This window comes from Haliotis asinina, chromosome 8 (genome assembly GCF_037392515.1).
Source record: "Haliotis asinina isolate JCU_RB_2024 chromosome 8, JCU_Hal_asi_v2, whole genome shotgun sequence".
NCBI lineage: Eukaryota > Metazoa > Mollusca > Gastropoda > Lepetellida > Haliotidae > Haliotis > Haliotis asinina.
The window spans coordinates 16,256,925-16,283,371 of record NC_090287.1 but is presented as its reverse complement, the minus strand read 5'-3'; the positions used below and the strand labels follow the sequence as shown (position 1 = coordinate 16,283,371).

The window sequence follows — 26,447 nt, the reverse complement described above, 5'->3', positions numbered from 1 at the left end:
TTTGCCTGACTAGCAATGTCAGATATATCTAGGAGGAATATATTGGCACATTATTTCGACAAAGCTCCGTGAGATGAGACGCACACCTTGTTAATTCATGAGGAGGCTTCTTTGTAATACTGATTACATTCTCGGCAGACATTGTACATTTGTGGCTTCGGAAGCTGGCTTTGGAACATTTGGCACCATTACAAGGACCAAGGTCGATCTGCCTTGTAAATATACAACTGAGAAGACATCTAGAAAACTGAGGCACTGGAGCTCACCTGACCAGACATCTGACAATTTAGTGAGTGAGTGACTGTGTGTATTTTTATGAAGCACTTAGCAATATTTCAGCTACGAGGCAGCAGTCTGTAAATAATTAAGTTTGGACAGAAAATCCAGTGATCAACAGAATGAACATCAATCTATGCAGTCAGTGAGCCTGACCACCTGATCCTGTTATTTGCCTCATTTAACAAGCATGGGTTACTAAAGATCAATTCTAATTTGGATCTTATGGGTATCTGACAGTTTACGTTGTCAGTAGAAACAGCAACAATAATAGCTATCAGTACGTCAGAGACACACTTCAGTATGGACAAACCAGAAACATGCTCACAGTTGGCATGTTGAACAAATAATTTTTGGGGGGCAATAATTGGTATCATCTGTGATTTTTCATGAAGCACTGATATTCTTATTCACTGCAATTTTGTCTTTTAGTCACAGGAGAATCTGTTTTATTGGATATTTAATCAAGACTGAGCATTCAAGGAGTTTATATATATATAGACACACACACACACACACAGTAGTAGTCCATTTATGAAATACATAATTAATTTTACACCTGCTGAACATATAGTCCTCAACTTAAAGTATCAATTCAAAAGCACCTCACTTCAGTATCAGAAAGAATCTGCTATCCATATGTATGTTTTACAATGTTATAGAAGCTGATTTCTCTTTGAGACCAATCACACTGATGGCATGTATTTCAACATCTTCAATAGTTTACAGTTGTGAATATGAGAGAATTACTATCTGAACCTTTGAATTACTCATATACAAGAAATGCAAACATAAAACTGCACACAAGAAATGTTATTACATGCGATACTGACAGGCAGGGGAGACAACCCAAGGTAGTTTATGACAGTCTGCCATGAGTCTTGGCAACTGAATGCCAGATTTTGTGTGGCCCTGACCTTCTCACCAGATATAGGTGAAAGGTGACTGAATGCTGTAACAACAGTAACATTTGTGTGGTTTGGAATAGTGTAATACTTGGCACTTGGGCAAAATGAGTATCCCATTTTGTGTTAGGAGTATTTTTTTCATGCTTAAACTGCCTGGAAGACATCCAAGCTGGTAATAGTGAGTGAATGAGTTCAGTTTTAAGCCGCACTCAGCAATATTCCAGCTTTAAGGTGGAAGTCTGTAAATAATCAAGTCTGAACCAGACATTACATTGATCAACTGCATGAGCATCAATGTGTGCAATTAGGAACCAGTGAGTCAACCAAGCCAGCAAGTCTGACCACCTTTTGTAGCAAGCATGGATTGCTGAAGACCTATCTTATATTTCAGGGTAAATACAGGTATTAATCACACAGTACAATTACATGAACAGAGAATGATAAGAAGTCCAGAATTTGTAAAATATATTGACTCTATTTGACATTTCAGATGCACATTTAGTAATAATTTAATAAACCAAACTTTGAATATCAATGTTTTGAATATTGGGTATCATTTCTGTTTACGGTCAAATAGTGTCTATAAAAATCAAGATGATTATGTTTAGTGGGTATTTTTGGAAAACACTGAGAATCCTTTCTTTATTATAAGAAATTTTGTATCTGAGCTTTTCCTTTAAGCCAACCTTCCAGCTTGGTCCAAAGTGGCCATACAAGATCACATTCACAAAATAAATGCTGCAATGTGTCTGCAGAAGATCTATTTTACCCCAGATCTTAAAAGGTAGGTGTGGAAATAAGTCTAATAAGAAGCTATTTAAGGATAAAGGATTCTATTGGTGCTAAATTTCAGACATGATAATAATCTGAATGTGGCAGAGTACATTGTTAAAACAGTATGGACACAGAGAGAGGATTGAAACATTTACTCCTGAGACAGATTCAGACACAGTGTACTTGCAGATGGACAAAATATTTTGACCAGAATTAACATGTCATCCAAAATGGAATAGTTGTGGTTGAGAAGTGATGCATATACTCAGACAGAGATTAAGACAAAGTATACTTGCTCTGGTACAGACAATACTTTGACCAGTGTAATTAGGAAAGGGAACCAGGATACACAAGACTGGAAACAGTGAACCACGCAGAGAAATATGTGAATCTGGGCCTGACTACATTTTCTGGGCCTGTCTACCTAAAAAGTTCAGGAGGTATCCTTGACTGGATTTGACCACCTTAAAAAAATAGGAGACGTTTCCTTGGTTACACTTGTCCACCTAAAAAAATTGTATATGTGTTCTTTAGACTTTTCCACCTCCAAAAATAGGAGAGGTTTCCTTGACTTGACTTTCTTACCTCTAAAAATAAGAGAGATATTCTTAAGAGGACTTGATATTTTTGATAGACACATGGTATCTTGACTGATATTCTACTCTAGACAGAATAGTGGTATTCTCTATCAAACATGAGACACAAGAGTGGTGGTATCCTTGACTTGCATACTAGACAGAAGGGAGAATTGGAAGGGTGGTATTATTGACAGGACTTGGACACAAAATAGAGGAGTGGAATGTCTGACCAGACTCACACACTAGACCAGAGATGAAGGTATGTGAGCATGGCCATTGATTGGCAGATGGCAAGTAGAAAGAATATCAAGACATGAAAAATGTCATAGATAACAATTTTTATTGATTTGAACAAAATTCCACAGCCAGAAGGATGAAAGGGGGAGATAAATCCATAAATATCATCCTAAAACATCAATGATTTTTTAATCAAATACAGTAACATATCTTCTTGAACACAGTTACTGGACCTGTACATCAATGGAGAGATGTGCATTTCATAGGATACATGCGGCCCTGAAAATGATGATACCTATCCTACTTTCAAGTTACCATCCAGCACAGCCACAGGAACAACTCTAAGCGAAATCCATCATAGCTGAATTATGTCCAGCAAATATTCCCTCAATATTTATTAGAGCTTGATTTGAAAAGGTAAAATGAGTCCTTCTCATCTTGAATAATCTGACCGACATATGCATCAATATATGCTGATAGATGGAAAACTTGTTGGACAGATAGAAATTAAACATTTGAATAGTGTGGCACAAGATCAATACTGAGCCTTTATCATGTTTTATAAGCAAGGAAATTAATTCTTATCACAGATTATAGAAGAAGCATTTTTTAATAGGCTGGCATGAAATGTGGGATTTCTATAATTCTTTACCAATTGAGCGAGTGGTTGGATAACGCTTTGATGAAAAACACAATCTCCTATGTATTCACTAGAATATTCCATGCATTCATCAGAGTTTTCCATGCATTTATCAGTTTTCCATGCATTTATCAGTTTTCCATGTATTCAAACACGATGCAAACGGCAAACTCCAATTGACCATGTAAAAGAGTAGTAGCACATACAATTGTGGTAAAATAAAAAAAAAACAGACTATGAACATGAAAACATCCATCTATTCATCAATTTCAGTTTAATAATGCAAAATTCTGAAGTAAAACAGCAGCCTGTAAATAATGAAATCTGGGCCAGACTATCAAGTGATTGACATTGTTTGGGTACAAGGACACTGTGAACATTTTTTCTTTAAACTATGTTCATTTCAGACACTAATTGTTAGGCTATATTCCGACCAGTTGATCATGTTATATGTTATACGAACAATATGCCAATGGTTAAGGAAGATCACACATACACTGTGAAGTCATGCAATATCACTTCTCCATGGAGCTGCTTGGAGCTTTCTATAGTAATTGGAATCAGTAGAGTAATGTGGATTTGACTGATTTGATCCGTGACTGTACATGACAACAAACATCCAGCTGAGATTTAACCTACATTCTAAACACAATATTATTTCTAGCAGGTATGTTTCCAAGTTTCCCAAGCACAGCAATCTTGATGGTGCCCTCTGGAACATGAGTGATTTGTTTCCTAGTTGGAATTTATGTACAAAAAAACCCTCCATGTATATCTGGATCAGGTGGCCTGGCTCACTGACTTGGACGATGATGGCGCTGTATCCCAATTGTGTACATCAATGCTCTTGATTTCAAATATTGGATTGTCTGGTCCAGACTTGATTCTTTACAGACTGCCATTATAAGAGGACACAACTCAGTGGGGTATTAAACCAACCAACAAACACAATTTTCAGCCTCGTCTCTTCAACCTTGTTATATGGTGTCCTAAAACACTTCACTGATTCCTACAGTTCTTTCTGTGCACTGAAACCAAAATCAGCACACACCTTGAAATCTTATTTAAAAGGTCCTTTATTGATCATCTGGAAAAAAAACCCCTCCAAAACTAAAAAACGCAGATCCATAAAATTGACCTAGTTCTTGATTATTAATCTTGGGAAATCCATAACAACATACACCACCATTGTACCATGTAAGGTACTGGTTCTGCAGAACATGGTATTCAAGTGTATCAAAAAGCCACAATGCAATAACAAATGATCAACTATCAATAATGCTCCCAAAATAACCTCAGTCAGTTGTACGTAAGTGTTCTGGCTGCGACAACAATGTAATCACCTTTAATCCATCTCAATCGACCTTAACAGAAGATCAGGCAGAGGATTACAAAAATAAATCTCCTTTCTTCTTCATGAAAAACAAAAATGGAGAGAGAGCTGTGTATTTTGTTCCATCATTCTTATCACAAAGCAGAAAATAAACACTTAATGTGACCTATAGGAGATATTGATTGGTGAAAAAAACATAAATAAACCTTAGAAGTCAATGCCCTTTCTCATCACTCATCAACAGCAACAGTATAGAAGAACACGTAACTCATATTGCCAAAATACCTCGCTCCTCTCATCACAGAAGATGTCTGTGAAGGAAGGCTGGTTTAACAGGGATTGTTATTGAAGGAAATGCCATGTGCTAGTTTCCTTCAGCTCAGGTCTGTCCTTCAGGCTCAGAGGAAAATACAGCGATTCAAACTATAAACATGAATTCCATTGGCTATAAAAATGTAGATGCCTGTCCCCCTAGCTTTCCGTTCCCACGCACTGTTCAGGCAGAATCTATTCTCAGACCACCTTTTCTCAGTTCTGTTGTTGCTATGGAAAATAACAAAATCCAGGTTGTGTTCAAATCTGACAATTATCTCTGCACATTCAATTTGGAAAACAAGTCTTAAGACATTTATTTTGGAATTTGTTCAAGTGTGAATCATCCAGTGTTATTTGTTTATAGCACGATTCTCTAAAGCTGAATTGCATCAGCGGGAGAAGGCTACTTAGACTGGTATACAATCTATTTTCAAGTATGCATATTGTCGAGACTGAATATCTGCATAAGTCTTCTCTGTCTCATAAACAGCTCCATCATTGAACGTCTACAAAAACATAGCAGATTTCAGTGTGATAAGCAAGCACTTCTGTCCCTGATTCAAGTACTGGTACATAAAGACTTAGGAGCTGCATTCAAAACTAAAGACACCATTAAAGACATGCTGTTGGTGTTCGCTGTTGGATTCAAGATACTCCCTACCCTCTTGACTATCAAGAGACTCCATGCCTCATTTTAGTGGGATCAAGAGAGACTCCCTACCTTTTGTACTGAAAACAAGAGACTCCATTCCCTGTTGTACTACGGTCAAGATACTCCCTTTCCTATTGTACTGGGATCAAGAAACTCCCCTTTGTACTGGGATCAAGAGACTCCCTTCCCTATTGTACTGGGATCAAGAGACTCCCCTTCCTATTGTAGTAGGATCAAGAGACTCCCTTCCCTATTGTACTGGGATCAAGAGACTCCCTTTCCTATTGCACTGGGATTAACGGGGAAATGCCACTGGAAGTAAAAGATTCCCACCTTGACCTAAGTACATGGAATCAAGGTACTCCCTACCCTGTGATATTGGCATTGAGGTACTCCTTGTCCTATGATACTGGAATTCATGTATTCCTTATCCTATGATATTGAAATCGAGGTACTTCCTATCCCTTGATGTTTGAACTGAGGTACTCCCTATCTTGTGATAATGGCATCCTATGACATCAGAATTGACATACTCCCTATCCTACGATATTGGCATCAAGGTACTTCCTATCCCTTGATGTTGGAACTGAGGTACTCCCTATCTTGTGATAATGAAATCCTACATCAGAATTGACATACTCCCTATCCTACGATATTGGCATCGAGGTACTTCCTATCCAGTGTTGTAATCAAGGGACTACCTGACATTTGTCATTGGAATATAGCAACTCGCTAACCTATGGCATTAGAATCAACGCACAGCTAAACTTTCAACACAGGAGTCCCAGTGACAGTAATGCTTCACTTTGAAAACTGATAACTGCAACATTTCCATGCACTATTGCTCGCTTTCTTTCATGTAAGAATTCTATACCATGCAAATATTACAATGATTCTTAAAAGCCATCTTCATTTCAGACACTAACAGGAAAAATCAATATCCCACATTTTCAAGCTCATATTTTTCTGATTTGGCTGAGAATAGAAGCAAAATGACAATGATTTCTCAACAATACATTTTATTAATTCGCTGAGAGGATTTATCAATATCAAAAATATAAATGCACCATGTATGTTAATTCTACATATGAATTCTGTATTTAAAGGCTTATCTGAAAATAGGACTGTGTGTGTTTTACTATGAATATTTCAGGCTGCAAAATCGATATCTACATATACATATACACACTGGTGCAGTTTTTCTCCATATCATTGAGGTATTATTGCATACACACACACACACATCTTCAACGAAGACTGCTCATTTTGAGATACAAAGGGACATAACTCCTCACTACAAAAGAATTTCTGTGTTTATGCACTACTGTTTAGCCCAAGCATTACAAGACTGGTTTATAAAGTTTCCACTATCGCAAAGTTATGTTGGCTGCCAATGGTGTGTCAACTGGAATGATTTAAATCAAACATTATGGTACACCCAGATTGTCTCCCTTTACTCATTATTTTAGATACACCCAATTTCCTGCATGTGAGTGCAAGTGGAGGTGGATGGGGTTGTTTACATCCTTATTGTTTTGTGAACCTTAATCATAACACATACCACATAAATGCTGATACATGATACTGACAATTCACCATGTCTGTGTAAAAGACCAAGTATTGTTATGACAGACCATATTTTTATTGCAATAACAGATTTGTTTACATAAAACAGAAGCAGAGACGGGACATAAAAGCTTGTTTCATCAGTTATCTCTTATTCTGCGACAAAGAATTCCACAATTATGTATATTTTTCAACTTCTAAGCACCCAGGGCCCTTATGATGGTGAATATGGTACATCAAATTCTATTTCACACACTCCTAAATCTTCAAACAGATACCATAGGATGGATGGTATTAATTTACCTCCAGCCAATGCCTCATCTGTTGTTTACCATAATAATGATGTTTTGAAGAATAGAAGATCGGGGTTAGAATTGACTTTTAGTAACCCATGCTTGTCATAAGAGGCAACTAATGGGATCAGCTGGTCACACTTGCTGGCTTGGTTGATACATGCCTTCATATCCCAACTGCATAGATTGATGCTCTTTCTGTTGATCACTGGATTGACTTGCCCTTACTGAACTATTTAGGGACTGCTGCCACAGAAATACAATATGGCTAAGTGTGGCATAAAACTAAATTCACAAATTCACTCACTTGGTAAACATCCTTGAGTGAATTGAAAGTATGCTGAAAGTAACTGAATTGAAAGTATGCCATACTGAGCTTGCTTTCTACAGCATCTCACTTAATTAAGAATTCAAGTGACAGAAAATTAAAAAGAAATTAAAAATTATTCCCAAAATGAAAAGAATTTACAATTTTTAAGCTGTGTGAAATATGACCCTTTATACTCATGAACACTCTTATAAAAATACCATGACTATCCATGCTAATTCTGTTAGTTATTCAAAGCATGAAGCAGACATGTACGCTTCAAAGATGCCTTCTATTTCCAAGCTGCTGAAGCCTCCTGGGAGGTGATCACACCTTTCCGGGGACACATAGCTCCAGAATTAGATCCTCCAATATTTATAGCAGCATGTTCCCTTGAAACTATAGCTGTTTAAATGGGCACTGCACAACTGTTGTTCTGCTTGCCTCCAGGTGCAGTCGACTTCTTTCAAATGCTGCATTCATAAGGAAATGCTGTCTATATTCCCACAAAGACGAGTTTGAATGAGGCGCCTGGTCCTTCCATCAGACTCATCCCATTACAGTTACAGACATCATCTCAATGTTGTCAATGCATTCCTACAAATACATTCCAGTTGTGCACTCAAAGTAACTCTCATTCATTCCATGCAATCAGCAAATCAGACTGCCTTCCATCCTTCCAGGTTTTGTGAAACAGGCAAAATGAAAATAACCATTTGCCTCCGAAAATGTTTTTCTTAAAGTTTAAAAATGACATTTTCAAATTTGATTTTGAAAGTAATTTTCTTCCTAAAATCTACAGCAGTTGACATTACCAGTCAGAAAGAAAAAATCTCAGATCTTCTATCTTGTGAAATAGGCAACCCCAATTGCTCAGCTCCCTTTTATCAGGTAAGAAATGCTTGCTTTATACATGGTGATATACAGTACATGTTTAAAAATCTGTTTCCAGGTTTTACACTGGAGTTAAAACAAAACAATTTCTCTGACAATCTGACAATCAACAGCTATTTTCAAAGATATCCATAAGTTACATAATGTCTGTGACACGTAAAGCTCAGATCAGTCTGTCTCACAGTCCCGTGAACAACATTATTTTCCTAATGCCTTAGGCTCTCCCTGCAATGCTAAAGTCCTAAATGAAGCAAGCTTAAATACAATGATTAGCATGTATCATAAATCAAAAACATATTGGATTCAATTTATTATGATTTGGCCATTCTTTAGTTTCTTAATATATTTTCTCCCATGTCTCACAATAAACTCCAGTCTCTGTGTCTCATGATACTGTCAAACGTAAACTGTCCTGTCTCTTACAGCAGCCTTATATGTCTCAAAATAGTGTTTCATTAAAGGAAACATGTCTATGACTCTAGCCTGTGACTAATATTCTCCAGTCACTAGTCCCAAATTACTTTTCACACTTTGATGACATGGAGCAACCCATGTCTATAAAATAACTTCAAAACTTTAGATCTATTTGACGTCCTAAAAGCTCCTAACAGCCATGTCCTCTCTCTGACCAACACATTCCATTTCCCAGAAATGATTGTGAGTGGTATTAACAAGAAGTGTAACAAAACACTTTATTTTGTTTTCTTATCTCAGTGTATCCTAGAAACTTCCACTCCAATGGCTTGAATCAAAACACATCTAAAGATGTTCAAAGCATTCCATCCCAGAAATAAATGCATGGCTGCACCATTTGAAAACATGCTACAATGCTAAATATACTTGAAATTACCCTCCCTACCTCAAGGGATTAAAGAGCATATTTTCAAAGAGCTTCTTTACTTCGCAAGTAAAACTTTCACCTAAAACTATTATTGTAGCGAAAAAACAGGCCCTTGTAGGTTTCCTCCATGATAATACACGTACACATTCCAGAAATAATCTTACTTTTTCCTGAGAACAATCTTAACATTTCAGGCAACCTTCTCCCAGCCATCTTGTCTTTCTATCCCTTCTGCCTGGCCAGCGACATTCCCTGCATCTCTCAGCCATATGGCGTAGAGTATTTTTATAATAGATACACCACAGGGAAACTTAATGACATGAAAAAGTCAAGATTAGGCTAAACTTGGCTGCCTACTCAATAGCTCCCATGTCAAACATAAGCACACTGCGTTGTTCTGTGATTGTCTCCACAGTGATGGTAGATGCCACTGTTTCATGCTAAAGCATTCTTACAAAGAAAGTCATAGTGGGTGCATTTAATATGTATTTGCTGCAGTTAGCAATTTTGAGTGAGGGAGTTTGGTTTTATGCTTCTTACAGCAATATTTTTGCAATGTCACCACGGGGGACATCAGAAATGGGCTACACACATTGTACCCCTGTGGGGAGTCGAACCTGGGACATTCATTGGCAGGATAAACCAATGCTTTAACCACTAGGCTACTCAACCACCCCTTACTCTGATGAAGACAAATCCAAACGAAAGAGAGGTGGTGATGCACTCCTGACAGCAAGGTGGACGATAAGCAAATGACGATGGTCTTCCTTCAGTGATGATAAGAAGGGACTGAGTAGGCAGAGATATGTGCATGATCAGGATGATGAGGTGGCATTGCACACTGTTAAAAGATGAAGCTCGCTGTTGGTGTTTGGAAGTATAGGTATAATCAGTGTTCAAAATACCTGGGCCTAGATTTTCAAAGCTTTATTAGCGTAAGATGGTCGAAAGTGCCATACATTAACATTAACTTACGACTATGTTAGCAGTAAGAGAGCTTCGAAAATCTAGGCCCTGAATCCCAGACCGAGATTGTTTATTTTTAACACAAGCTGCCAGATTCACAAATTCACCTGTCCGATGGTCTGGTTACAATGTACATGTACATATAAAAACATTCATCATAGTTTGGGATAACAAATCTTTATTAATTCTCTCACAAATCTGAAATAAACCGCTAATGCTTTTTTTAGCATTGGTATTAGTTTTTCAGTAAGTTTTAATCTAATTGTGCTAAGCAAATTAGTATTTTTTGTGGGCAGGTAGGTTTTGGTCAGGGCTGGCAAGTTTTACATCTAAACAGCTCTGAGGTCTGGTTGACATATTTGGCAGTTTAATATCCTGGTAAAATACAAAGAAAAAAACGTTCAGATTTTGTATAATATGTCAGATTGTGGTATCCCAACGATCCCCATCTGCACCATTCAAAACATGTTAGAAACTTGAACTTGTTGTTACACTACCTGGTTTTCACAATTAACTGGGTAAAACATGGTCCAATCAGCCAAGAGTCAGTATAATACATCAGACTGGGGTAGCCATGTTGAACTGCTTAGTGCATCAGCACTAAAACCCCAGCTTATTAGTGCAGACTAGTACCAGCAGCCACACACATGTGCATGCACTTATTTATATAACAGAAACAATCTTAAACATGATATATCAACCCATTTCATATCGCCTCACCCACCGAAATATTTCACACGGTTGACTCAGTCATTTAAAAATCAAGACAGCAATGACAAAAATAACAAAGGATGTAAGATGGGTGGAGAGTCTGCATGTATATCAACAATGTACATCAGAGATGACACAAGGCGGATGTGGAAGCACGGAGATGACACGGCACGGATGTAGATGCGGGTGAAGCAGGAAGCTCCTCCAAGCAGACAGAGATCGCTCACCAATTGTGAGGTGCACATTTCACACTTTTATCATCGCCACAATTACCTACTGCATCTTCATCCATCACCATATTTTATGGCGTCTGTACAGCTGTATTATCAGGGACTTTTGCATCACATCTCACTGCTTTTACATCAGAAGCAAGAAGTTGGTCCCACGTGCCATCTGGTTATACTGATTCCTCACAACTGCTAAATGTGCAAGTGTCATGTTTTGATTACTGTGAATAATATAAATCGAATTTGAACAGAATGGGCATATTTTCAGTTTTGAATTTGACATTTCTCTAAAGAATTGTTTCAAGAAAAAATGGGAATAATTTACACAGGATGATGAATGGCTGAGAAACTGTCAAAATCATGAATATCAGGTGAAGTCAGGTGAAATTAGGTTTAACTTTATATTCAAGTTTTCTGCATTTTAAACTGTTCATATGCAAGTGGTGTGTGTCTGCTGGCAATAGCTCAAAATACTGTCAGTTTTAAAGAGCTTGTCAGCAGGTGGATGCCACACAATTAGTATGTATACCCATCTGAGGCACAGTGTCCTTGTCTGATCCCTTCAATGCCAATAGGATGAGGGAGTGTAAGGGTTTATGCCACTTTAATCAATATTCCAGCAGTATCCCAGTGGGTGGCACCAGAAGTGGGCTTCACACATTGTACCCACGGGGAACTGAACCCAGGCCTTCACTGTGACAAGCAAACACCTTAACCACTATGCTACCCCACTGCCCCCAAGAAGGGATGAAAACAAATACCATCTTTAAATGTAATTTGATATTACAAGGCTGGTATGTAAACCTCCAACTTTCTTCTTTCCTTCCAGATGCTCTACCCGCTTAGCCATAACAGTAGTCAAGAATATTAGGAACATGAGATGACATACAAAGACTTCCTCTCAAATCCTTACGTTCCACGCTGAACATATTAATGTAATAATAACGTACCATGCAAACCTAATTTTGTCTGTTGAACCTTATTTCTTGTAATTATTTCCACAGCTTGTACTGCACCAGGTGAAAGTCACACTTGCTATTTCCATTAGCCATTAATCAAAATTAATCCAAAGTTCACCAGAGCTGTCATAGGAATGATATGGTGTACGCTGTGACATACAGTTAATTGGCCTGTCTGGGCCTCCTGATGGAAAGTCAGAATAATTCACATTATCTATATGAGTTGAATGTTGTAGGCAGTCAGTGAAGAGATAACGGCCATCTGGCACTTGGTGATGGGGGTCTGTGTCAAGGAAGGAAGGTCAGCTGTCATCAATGTGCACAAAGGCCTGGGGTAGCACCTTGCTGAGACCATCAACAATTGTTCTAATGGATGGACTGCAATACCTTATTTCACCATTAAACTCAGTGGTTCAGTACTAGACAGTATCTCTCTGGATACCAGAGAGTGCCCATCTTGACACCAGGCCAGCACTAACTGTATCCACCTTGACACCAGACCAACACTGACAGTATCCACCTTGACACCAGGCCAACACTGACAGTATCCACCTTGATGCCAGACCAATACTGACAGTATCCACCTTGATGCCAGACCAACACTGACACCAGACCAACACTGACAGTATCCACCTTGACACCAGACCAATACTGACAGTATCCACCTTGACACCAGACCAATACTGACAGTATCCACCTTGACACCAGACCAACACTGACAGTATCCACCTTGACACCAGACCAACACTGACAGTATCCACCTTGACACCAGACCAACACTGACAGTATCCACCTTGACACCAGACCAACACTGACACCAGACCAACACTGACAGTATCCACCTTGACACTAGACCAACACTGACAGTATCCATCTTGACACCAGACCAACACTGACAGTATCCACCTTGACACCAGACCAACACTGACAGTATCCACCTTGACACCAGACCAACACTGACAGTATCCACCTTGACACCAGACCAACACTGACAGTATCCACCTTGACACCAGACCAACACTGACACAAGACCAACACTGACAGTATCCACCTTGACACCAGACCAACACTGACAGTATCCACCTTGACACCAGACCAACACTGACAGTATCCATCTTGACACCAGACCAACACTGACAGTATCCACCTTGACACCAGACCAATACTGACAGTATGCACCTTGACACCAGACAAACACTGACAGTATCCACCTTGACACCAGACCAACACTGACACCAGACCAACACTGACAGTATCCACCTTGACGACAGACCAACACTGACACCAGACCAACACTGACACCAGACCAACACTGACAGTATCCACCATGACACCAGACCAACACTGACAGTATCCGTCTTGACGACAGACCAACACTGACACCAGACCAACACTGACAGTATCCGTCTTGACGACAGACCAACACTGACACCAGACCAACACTGACACCAGACCAACACTGACAGTATCCACAATGACACCAGACCAACACTGACACCAGACCAACACTGACAGTATCCACCTTGACACCAGACCAACACTGACACCAGACCAACACTGACAGTATCCACCATGACACCAGACCAACACTGACAGTATCCGTCTTGACACCTGACCAGCACTACTGCTTGATCTGATAATGCCAGTAACAGTTGCTCCTGATAAGCCTGCTACTTGTTCCTGTACTTCCATCACAATAACTTTTTTTACATCATAATTCAAGGTATTTCTGCACCATGTCAGAGACATCAAGCAGTATCTGTATAGCACACACACTGCTCTCTGTCAACCAGTACTCCCCTGATGGATCATCTTATAAAGAAATGACAGATCTGTGGCACACCAGACAAACGAGAGCCACTGCACCACCCAAATACCTGGCATTTTTAATATCTTTCTACAGGATAAAAGAAAAGTTAAAAAAAAAATGACAGTATGACGTCTGTCTCCAGGCAGAGATCAATCCCTATACAATATACATTCAGGTTTCTTTTTGTTAGTTTTTCTTCAAACAAAAACACAGCTGTTTCACATTAAACAGTTGAGTGTCAAATATAACATGGCTCCTCTGGGGGCTGAGAACAGCTTCATCACACTAATCAAACGTTACACTGCTATTTCTATGACAATGAATGATGGGGGACAATAACAGGAGCTATATATACCATATATTATCATGTAACATCTCCATCCATTCCTGGTGTGTCTACTGCATGGCATAGAAAGTAAAGATAGATACTCATGTCTTTCTTATATGGTTCAATCACATACTGTTCAAGAGATGTACAGGTCCACCCAATACTTTTGTAGTTTTGGTGATGTTTCCTGTATCTGACATTCATGTTCTTGAGGTTTCACAATAAATCCTCTGTTAAGTGTTTACATTGTTTTTCAAACATTGACTCTCTAAACAAACACATGCAACAAAACTTGTCTCAGTCATCATTCATCAGTTTCATAGTCCTTAAGTTGAACTTTTCTGAATTTTTGCCTCATTTATCTGATTTTTGTCAGTCTATTGTTTTAGAAACCTTCCATAGTCCCATTCCACAAAATAATTGCAAGGCTAAGATGATTGGGCTCCCACACTTTGACATACATGTACAACTATAGTAGTTGTACGATCACTGGAATGGGGCCCTCATCAGTTGTTTTCTTTTAACTGCGGGTCAGCCTTCTATGTCTCATATCCATGTCATGTCACATACCTGATACACGCTGCAACTCACTTCCACATTTGGTTGTATGTATTGACTTTGTTGTTTACTCTCACATTGACAGACATCAAGTCATCAGTGAGAAATCAGGTGTGCTCGGAGGTTCCCTTTGTGAAGGCAAGAAACATTTGACTTTGGGTTTGAATCCCAGTTATGTTTCTTGGTATGTCAACCCTTTACCCATGATTGTGGATATCACCAGCAACACCTCATTCTAGATTCATTAAATCACACTGCTCTGTTGCTTTTCATGACACTTGGTTTGTATGAGTGAGTGAGTGAGTGAGTGAGTGAGTGAGTGAGTGAGTGAGTGAGTGAGTGAGTGAGAGTGAGTGAGTTTTACGCTGCGTTTTAAGCAATATTCCAGCAATATAAAAGCGATGGACACCAGTAATGGGCCTCACACATTGTACCCATATGCACTGGTAGGGATCTTGGTTAAAGTGAGAGTGAAGTCTCTGTGATTTTTGCGACGGAAACTTCGTGATATGTCAGAATCTTTGATAAATAATCATTATATAGTGACAAATGATTCCATAAAAAAGTGTAATAATAATATAAAGTGTTCCAGTGAGGGTTTATCCTCTTTCATCATAAAGCATGTGCTGTTTTATCTGTGAAAAGAACCGCACATATCAATTTCCATGAATTGGTCAAATGTCACAGAAACTTTGAGTTTGCAAAATTGATGCAACAGAAAATTCATTCATTGTCACAGATAATTCACAATCCCCAAATGTAACTGATGGGGTATGATTCATCCAGTCTGGTCAGTGAACCAGATCTGGACCTAATGTTAGTAAATTTTAATTTAACTCTCTTGCAATATTGATTTTCTAGGTATACAGACCACTTTTATTACCTTACCCTTCCCTTGCTGATACTAAAATCACAAAGACTCTGTGACATATCACTAAGTTTCTGTTGCAAAAAATCCACTCTCACTGTAACCAAGTTCATAACCACTGATGTGGGGAATCGATCCTGAGTCTACGGTATGACAAGTGGACACTTTAACCACTAGGCTACCTCACTGCTCCTGGCTTGTATGAACTACAGTCAGAGATATTGTATGAAAAAGCTGGAATACTAATAAAATCTGCCTGCAAACCACCCTCACTCATTCAGCGTGCCAGTCTATCTTTCCCCAAGCCAGTGAGATTAACCTGTATCAGCATATCATTACAGAGAGAAGATACAGATCTCTAACAAACTGACAATTTAACAAGACCTTAACACTACCATCTGCTAGAATACTGCGATAACCATCATCCAAAATCTGATACTGAGATGACATATTTATGCATTATCTGTCATCTCCAAGCCCATCTTTAGATAGAATAACATTTACAGGCATCACAGACCCCCCCAAAAAACCTCTACCTAGCATATTTCATAACTCTGTTGTGACTTGGTCAATCCACAAGTATCACAACCAAACCCATCGCTGCCCATGAAGAGGTCATCAATCATTTATCACCAACCTTGACCAAGTCACAGTAACTTTCACTTCTGTGCACCAGGATCAAACACCCTATCCATAACAGCCAATCAAACACTTGAAATATACACAGTGTCACACTTCTCTATTTCCTATTACAGAGTAGGGCATCTGCTACTCACATTGTTATGCACAACGAGGAGAAATCAATATCGTCCTTGTTCCATCTTGGCACCCCAAGTATTTGCGAAACAAACATCCCACGTGAAATAAGATCAAAGATAGTGTATACTTGTCATGTGCACAAAATGGATATCTGCCTGATGTGCGCTTATTAATCTAAAAGGATGGTTCCAGTTTTGGAATGCGGCAACATACCAATATCCCACTATTCCTCAAGGCGTTATTGGACAAGCAAACTTTGTCAAACTGTAAAGTAGATTGTAAATGCTTTCTAAATCCTGGATCAGGATTTGATGCTCCGAGGCTATGTGCGTCAGTGGTGGTGGTTACAGAAGCATGATATTGTCATTACAGGCTGGTGTCGTCAATATCAGCATCACTGACACTCCGTCATGTTTACAACTGGCTTGCACTTGCTCATTGCTGAATTGTGGGCTTGAATCCAGAAACAGTACATGTTACTACCATAATGCACACTGACTGGGTGGGTGGGTGAGTGGGTGGGTTGGTGAGCGCATTCTAGCACTGTGGATTACTAGAACCCATAAGCCCAAAGATAAATAAATATTCCATTCTTAAATTACATGAAACTGAGTGAGTACTTTTTTACGTTGAGTCAGCATTATTTCTGCGGTAGAACACTTTAAAGCCATGGCTCACCATCCTCATGTGTAATCTCTGAATATATTTATAAGAAACGAACATGAAATTTCCAAAACAACTGTTGTACCTGTTGTTCCTTCTGAGCAAATGATAATATCTGTCTCTTCATATCCACTTCAATAATCTGGATATACAGGTATAATGCAAAATACTGAACAAAAGTAAAAAAGTTTAATTTAAATATAAAATGTTCCCATCCTTATGACACATTGAATTAATAGGATTTAAAAAAATAATAATCTTGGCAATGTTTGTTCCATCCTGGTTACCCACTGTTCCATTCTGGTTAACCACTTATAAAGATTTCTCCCAGACTGAAAGACAGATAAAATTCTAGTTTTAAATGGTTTAGCACATCAAGATTGATTATTAAAAAATAATGTCAGACATGGGTGAGTGAGTGAGATTAATTTTACGATGTTTTCAGTAATATTCCAGCAATATCACAGTGTGGACACCAGAAATGGGCTTTGCACATTGAATCAAACCAGAATCTTCAGCCTGACGAGTGAACGCATTAACAAACTAGGCTACCCCACTGCCCATTCTAGATCTGGGAGTTAACCGTAACCTAGTGTAGCAACAGGCTTTGTTATTTCTTTATTTGTGTACAAGGAAACAGCAGAAAGATGGACAAGATGAAAAATCAAATAATTATATTACAGCTTATGGAAACAGATGTAGTTGTCTGTAACTTCTTTTACCTGCTATATCCAAATTCCAAACTATTTCTTTGTCTCTATCTCATCTCCCAGAACCCTCCAACCTTTAAATAGCACTGGCACTAGTCACACTACTACATACACACAACCAATACGTATTTCCTAATCACATGACTGACGTCCCAACAAGCCAGTGATGACATGGGGAGTCCATGGACTGGATGTACAACCACATTACCAATCTACAATGTCCATGATAGATGGCTTCTTACTGAGTTCCACTCTCGTACCCCGCAGAATGGAATAATTCATTGTGCCTTACTCAGAGTAAAGGTGGTTTTCCTCCTTGCATAAAACTAGACGTGTCATCATGTACTAATTAAACAGAGCTAAAGTACACCTGATATTTTCATATTGCTACAGCTTATCTGTCATGATGCCTAATTCTGTGATGTTGACATATTTCATTTTCTTACCATGGTTATTTATAGTAGTTTTCAAAGGAATAGGGTGTTCTTCACTTTCTTTTGAGTAGTATAGCTAATGAACCAGTAAATCATTATACTAAGTAGAAAAACTCACTGCTGCCAACACATGAATATTTGTAAGGATTAATGTGATAAAACTATACAATAAAATGGCAGACCTTTCAGGTCTAAAAAATGTGATGTGAGGTGAGATGAGGTATGTGGAATAGGGTGGGACTTTCATTGCAATACTCATGTACATGAATGTGACTGATCATACCGATCAAGACTTACACCAGTTTACAGTAGTAGTTACACATTACCACATAAATTTAACATGAATTGTCCCATTCAGACACTGTCCCTCTAATGACCAGTCCTAGTCATATCATTCTTAAGTAGAGCATCAGGCAAGGTAATAAGAAGTACCATTTAAAAAAATATTTGTTAGACCAAGCAGAGGATCAATGTATACTTACTGGGACTAAGTTATCTCTAAAAAAAGACCAGGGAAATCAAGTATTGCTGTTCATTTCATTAAGTGTACAGTTTCTTGTTCTAAAGCCCTCAATTATTTGACAAATATGATGAAGATCCTAAATATATGTTTAGCTAACACTGGAATGAAGCCAAGTCACCTTGTTTGACAGCAATATGTTTCAGTTTCCGACAAATACATCACATCTATTAGTAGACATTTCAGACACAAAGAAAAAATAAATAGATTTTAAAAAGGAAAATCCAACGCCCAAAATAATTGCCAAGAACCATCACACCTGATGTCTGCTTCAGACACCTGACATCCAGGCAACAAACATTTTCACACTACATGCTTGCACCAATTAAAAAAACAGATTACTGAGAAGCAATATGCAGTTAAAGAGTCAGCACCTCCCGACACACTAACGATTCTGCAGTGAGAGACCAGAGTGTTTGCATGGAGTATGTGTGAGAAAGAGTGTGGAGTGTTATAGGTCTGATTGAGCAGCATTCCTGCACTGTGAGCCATGGGACATATAGACTCAGTTTCACAATTCCAATGAGAGTATTGAACCAGCTTCTTCCAAGACCAGTTAACACTCAAACCATCTGTCCACCCTGCACTGCATTAGGCAATGTACTGCAGGCTGCACCAGTAAGCATATGACAGTTTTCAAACAACAGTACAACTGTATGTTAAATTGTGAGTTAAAATGTTAATTTGAAACCAAGCATTATCTCTGATGAATGAGTTGAACTTAGAACTTTAAACAGTATCAAGATAGAGCTACGTTCAACTGAAAAATTATTAGACACGGACACCAGAAATGGTAACCATATGAGAATCGAACCCAGCCCTTCAGTGTGAATAATGAAAGGTTTTATCACTTGGCTACCCCACCGCCCTTGACATGTATGCAAGAAACAAGTACGGTTGGAATTAAATCATAACATAACAAAGAATTTGTGTAAACAAATTCATAATCTCATTTCATGTTCAGCAGCTTTGAAAATTTACTTCAACCTTCTGCTTAATCACATTTACAGAATTCTTTTACACAAGTGTCAGCTTGTGATATTGAGTTTCCAATCTTCTACTTTTGACAGTGAAATTTATTGCGGTAATCAAAGAAAGAGCAGTGTCTGTACTAATATCATATAGTAATTCCAATCTGAGATATCTTCGTACACAGTCTCATATACAACAAATAATACTGCTATCGGAACACACCATGGCAACATGCTGCAAAGAGTTATCTCCCCCTTCATCTCAATAATCCATAAACTTTTGAAAGTCATAAATCATCAGAGGCATGCTCTAATTGATCTTCAGTGATATTAACAAACTTACCTGGTGTCCAAGATTCTCTCGTATCCGAGTTGCTTGTTGCTGAAAACGAAGCAAGGACCCTTCCAAAAGTTGACATCGTGACTGCCAGTTAGAGTTTTCACTAGTGGTAGATCCTGAGTGAGGACTATCCAAGTCTGGACAAACTGACTCTGGACTAATAGACTCAAGGACAACAGATTCTGGACTGGCAACCTCAGACTTGGGTGAGCAGACGGACTCCGGCTGGACAGACTGTGTGCAGATGCCACTTTCTTCTCTCTCCATCCCACAGTAAAGGGATCAGTGTAACTACAGTCTCAGCTGCAAGTAGAAAACACACATCTTCTGCCACTACATTATAAATGATAGCAGATCAACAGTTGGCTAGCTTCCCTCCCTGCCAGCTAGCAACTAGCATACAAGCAAGTACGCTTCATGAGACTGCTTCACTGTCCATCAATGAGTAAAAATCAATGACTCCTCGAATTGTAGGAGTTATGACAGCCACACCATCATCATCTATATCTGTGGCCAGGCTGAATTCCGAGAAGAGAAATTTGATTTGAGTGTGATGACTTAAGCCTGAGAGATAATCCCTGGATATAATTGCAGTCAACAAAAGTTTACCAAGCTTATAATGACCTTGATAAATTACATGGACTTATATGTGTGTTTTGTTGTGAGTGCATGATCGTATCTAACTGCAGTGTGATCAATTCTGAGTTACTAAGTTTGTGACTGATTTTTAAACAAGGCTGTGATATGACACACACCAAGTACAACAGAAATTGGAAATGATAAACCTACGCCATGACAAATTAAAAACTTTATGAAAATAGCAACACAAAGAACAAAAATTACAAATTAGTTTAAAAAACATTTCTGCCCAAAGCAGTGTTGACTGTACAAGTATGTCATAAGCAGATAGAAGCAGAGCCATTCAGCTGATTTTAAGTGATCATAAATCATAATCATTAATCATTAATCCATGAAATGCCCAACCAAGATCACTCTAAGAAGACTTAATTGGGTCCTTTTTCCAAAGCATGTAAAAATATATAAAAAAGTGATTTATACACATACATTGTTTAATATGCTAAAGAAACTGAAGCATAATTGTATTACCAATGTCAGTTATTATCTGTCATCAATCCAAGTAGAACCTAAATCTCGTCTTGAACATGTTGACAGACTTTCTGAATAATGTATGTAACAGTACAGCCAGTAATGTAATTATTTCATTTTAAATTCCACAGAACAACTTTCTGCCACTTCTTATCTCTCCCAATACAGGATTGAACACAAAATTGACAAAAGTACAACCGTGGCATAGACTGTCGAATATCCTGTTGATTCCCAGATAGCCCAACCTCAAAAGAATTTCTTTTCCAGCTGAGACAGAAACACAGGATTAAAAACACATAAGTGGGTAATATTGGACAGTGAAAACTACCTGCAGCGAATGTGAAAAGAAGTGATAAGAAAGATGTCAATTACAGGTCATACATCATCGTCAATTACACAAAAACTACTTCCCTAACAAAACCCTAACAAAACAAAAAACAACACTAGGCCCATCAACACTGCACAAAACACTTTTACAAGCCCACTCTGTTTCAACTACCTCGTACGGGCCGAGTCAGGACACACGCATAATTCACGGCCCAGAGGGGCTAATTACAAGCAATCCTAACCACAAAAGCCATTTGTGGATTATCCGAGACTAATTTGCATCACCTAGTATAAGAATGCGACCAAATACCAAGACAGATCCAGATCGAACATGGTCTGGCTGACAAAAAGCAGGCAGACTCCTTTGCCAATTTCATGGAGGTCGGTCAATGAATGTGTTCTTTTACCTTACAGTAGATCAACTCTTATAGCATCTCATCCCCTTTGCCTTCGTTTTACATACACAGTTAGAAATCCATACGCCTGTCAGATCACACATGTAGAAGAAAATGCAAGCACAGCAAAACAGGGAAAGCCCACATAGATTTGATTGTTTCGATGTATTGTCACAGAAGGAAACTGGAATAAGCTACATATTTCACAGAAATATATGCACTCAAAAATATTTTCAAAAATTCAGATTGTATATACAGCTTGATCGGATACAAGTCTAATCGTGTGTAATATAGGACCATGTGAGCTTGTCGGTAGGTAATACTCAATATATCAAATGTACACGGCAATTTCCTGTAGTATTGAATTATGGACCTGATATTAAGCAGACAGGTGAACAGACAGCTGTGGGCTGGGATATGTATGATGGATGGATGTGGATGGAAGTCAAACTTTCCTGAGCTTAAAGATAAGACAGCTACTTGCTGTGAGAGTAAGATAAACAAGCCCTGTCCTTAGTCTATGCAATTTATCAAATATTGTGTAAACATTAAAATCGAAATATGTCATAAAGGTTTTTAATGCATACTTCAACACATGACATTCATCAAATGCTCTGTAAACATGTTAAACATGAGATGTTAAACACTGATGTAAATATCAGACTTATTTTATGTCAACAAAGAAACGTAAGATTGATGAGGTTTCTTAAATGAATGACTGTTTGTTTTAGATTGGTTCATTTACTTTACAAAGTTGCCAATTTCTAATGTGTTATTTCTAAATAATAAAACAGCAATCAGGCATGTTTTAAGTCTTCAGTGGTTTACACAAGTGGATATATGCTTTCAGTTTGCTTGCAAGTTAAATTTAGAATTTTCTAAATGAAATTTACTAAAAAATTCAAAGATTAATGGTGTGGTTCAAAACAAAATATAATCCTTACTTTTAGCTGCTCATAATTAGAAATTACTTCAACAGTTTACCAATGTGTGCACAGTGTTACCTTGTGGAATATTGTGTGTGTTCATAACTCCATGCAGATGTGCATGCGTGCATGCATGTGTGCGTGCGTGCGTGCGAGAGAGACAATACAGTGATATTTTTCACAGGCCCCACCCTTAACAGTATTAACCAATCAGCAAACAGGAGTCCATTAGTGACCTTTATTGTTTTCAGTTCATGGAAGTGATTTGAACATAGACACACTGGCCACAGAAACACTTGCAATTCATTTGTAAAGTTTTTATACAATGAATGATTTTCTGTCCCCAGCTAGTTGAACATTTATTATAAAGAACTTGCATCCATTTCCATCATTAGTGTGCAGAGTTGTGGCCCTTAGTCCTGTTAAGTCACTGTGATCATGTGTTTGAAAACCAGGATTGCTTTGAATATAATCACTGGTTTGTCAACACCAAAGAAGTAAACAAGTAAGGCCGTCACCTTTCCTGGCTCTCCTCTTATGTCACCTTAAATATGTTGACAAGCAATTGTATTACAGAGACACATGGCCTTGCCATATAATACTGTGTGATCTCTTGTGACTTTAACTGTCAATTTATCTGAACCATATATTTGCTGACTCTTCTATAACCCTACTATTGTGATGAGGTGGCGGGTAGACTAGTGGTTAAGGCATTGGCTCATCATGCTGAAGATGTAGGTTTGATTTCCCACATGGACACAATATATGAAGCCTGTTTCTGGTGTCGCCGCTTTCATATTGCAGTATTATTGCTAAAAGGTGCACAAAACTAAACTCGCTCACTCCTTGTGATGATGCATATTAGCTGATTGTTTCCATAAAGTTTTATATCTAAACACAGTGCTGACTTATGGATCTGGCTAGCTATTCTTGAAACGTTTGTAGTCCTACAAACTTCTTAAGCCCATTCTTAACACATTGGCTACGATCAAAGTTAAGAATTCTTAGGGCTACGAATGTTTCGAGAATAAGGGCCCTGAACCTCTTTATTCCTCCATTTGGAGTTTTGGTCCAGGTGGTTGTATCTTTATCAAGCAATAAATACAAATCTATTGGACAGAGGTACAAGTATCTAGAGTGAAATGCCACATTGAATGATATTGACATGTATGGTAGCTGTTAGGGCCTTTTTTAATCAAGTTTGTTAATACTGTGAAGTCTCAGATTAGAGATAATCACCAATGCTTGATGTAAGATGTCTATATCAGGATCACCTAGTCAGACATGGTTGACAACTGTCATAACCCCATTGATGGTAATGATTTAAATCAGCTGTTTCATCCACATATTCAAATGGCTGGAATAATACTCAGGGCGAGGTTAAAACAACAAATATACTCTTAAAAAACAGTAGGGGATAATGAACTTTCAACTTGAATAGGATGTATAAACCAGTCTAAGTAAACTTATTCTCAGTGTATTTCGATACACTCCACCACCACCACACCCTAGTAAAACCTAGTAGAAGGTCATGTCAGATAACTTTTGAACGACCAATTGGTGTCCAATCAAACGCAAGACGGTTAAATAGATTTAACCAATCAGACAACGGCTACTATTTAAGGATGGGGGGACTTTCAAAATATTCAGGTCACTGACACAGATCTCTCCACAAACAAAACTCTGCATATAACACAGTTATTTGACCTGTAGTATTCGCTTTGGGGTTTCTGTTGACATGGTTACCATTAGCTAATATTTCCACAACATGACATCCTTGAATATTGCCAAAACCAAAAATTTCAACGACTGTTTACTAACTGTTGTCATGGTTGTATGTATGCTGTGTGCATCACACGAAAGTGAGCATATGCTAAATAGCATTCAGCATCGTTTAGGTCCGAAACCTTTTTGAGATAAAAAGTTTAAAAGGTATATGCGAATGTGCACTTTCGTGATTGGGTAAGCTGTGTTCTGATTGGTCAATCTCAAATGTTACCTGACGCGACCTCACATAAGGTTTTGTTAGACTCTGTAGTGGAGTGTAACCAAAAGTACTGAGGATAAGTTTACTTAGACTGATGTGTAAACGTTAACAAATGTTTCGAGGACAGACATCTTATGAACGCACCACCATTTCCCTCTATTACCACCCATAAACACCATGCATGTGCACAATGCAGTAGCTTCATATCTGTGCATGGGGTCCCATTCTTGATTTTGACGTTTTTTCAAGAAGGTCGAGAAATCACTTAGAACATTAATTTTGACACTCATCTTGGATCACACATTTGTTAATGTTTGTTTCTAGTTGTTTGTTTTAAATGAAAATTGTGTACATGCAAATTACATGCCATACACCAATCATCATTCAAAAGCGACTACATTCCAAATAACTATAGTTGTAAGGAAGTGCAACTGGAGATGCACTTTCAAAACATTCAATAATATCATATCAACATTGATTGACTCCGATAAATCTCCTAAATATTTTCAATCAAAAATATTAAAAAGAAGTGAAGATCCCCTACTTCTTTTGAAGAGCAAAATTAACTGCTTGGTAAAGTTTGAGATGGTCACTAAAGCAAAGATTCAGTCAAATTACTATTACAACTTACAGTTACAAGCAATTTTTGTGCATTGGTCAAACAAGTGTGATCTTGGCCTTTAATCCTTGTCAACCACAGGCTAGAATCACTTTTATAAGGTTCTGACTAATGACCTTGACCTTTACAGAAGGTTCCTCAAAACCTTACCACTTCAATGCCCAACATTTAGATTTGCCAAGGTTTCTGGTATAGCTTTCCTTGCGGTTCCGGCTAAAGCTCTACTTCAATGTTTTCCTAATCCATGTACATGGTGCACCTGATTTAAAACTCTGCTGTACATGCAAGCAGATCTGAGAGGATCAATCTGGGACAAAAGGGGCCAGTCTCTGATACCATGCTGTACAAAAAATTCAATTTTCAACAAGGAAGTCAAGTTTTTTTCTTCATGGAGAAAGATCAGTAGAGAAATCTGAGATTGCCAGTGACATGCCCATATCATGAAATCGGTGCCATGGAGAAAAAAGCTTTCTATTTCCTCACTGTGTGATCAGCTGATTGGCACATCACTGCTTGTCCACATTAACTTCAGTGTTGGGTTTCGCTCTGTCACTAATGAAATCTGTCACTGCCTGACACAATCCCTGATGTCTCTCATCTTGTCATTTTGTAATTTTTTAATCTTCAGATTAAATTCTAGATGTAAAC

General features: G+C 38.2%; 1 protein-coding gene across 2 annotated transcripts in view; it reads right to left on the bottom strand.

The window, feature by feature from the left end:
- LOC137293808 (pleckstrin homology domain-containing family H member 2-like) overlaps positions 1-26,447 on the bottom strand; it is a 181,320-nt gene that overhangs the window by 129,679 nt on the left and 25,194 nt on the right. Inside the window, exons 1-2 of one of the 2 annotated variants that reach the window (XM_067824558.1) lie at positions 21,546-21,609; positions 20,442-20,741 (exon numbers count right to left, since the gene is read on the bottom strand). In XM_067824558.1, the coding sequence (XP_067680659.1) occupies positions 20,442-20,705 (264 nt within the window). In that variant the 5' untranslated portion in view covers positions 20,706-20,741; positions 21,546-21,609. Of the gene's footprint in view, positions 1-20,441; positions 20,742-21,545; positions 21,610-26,447 lie in introns of those variants that run through there. The other variant, XM_067824557.1, reaches the window with a different exon arrangement.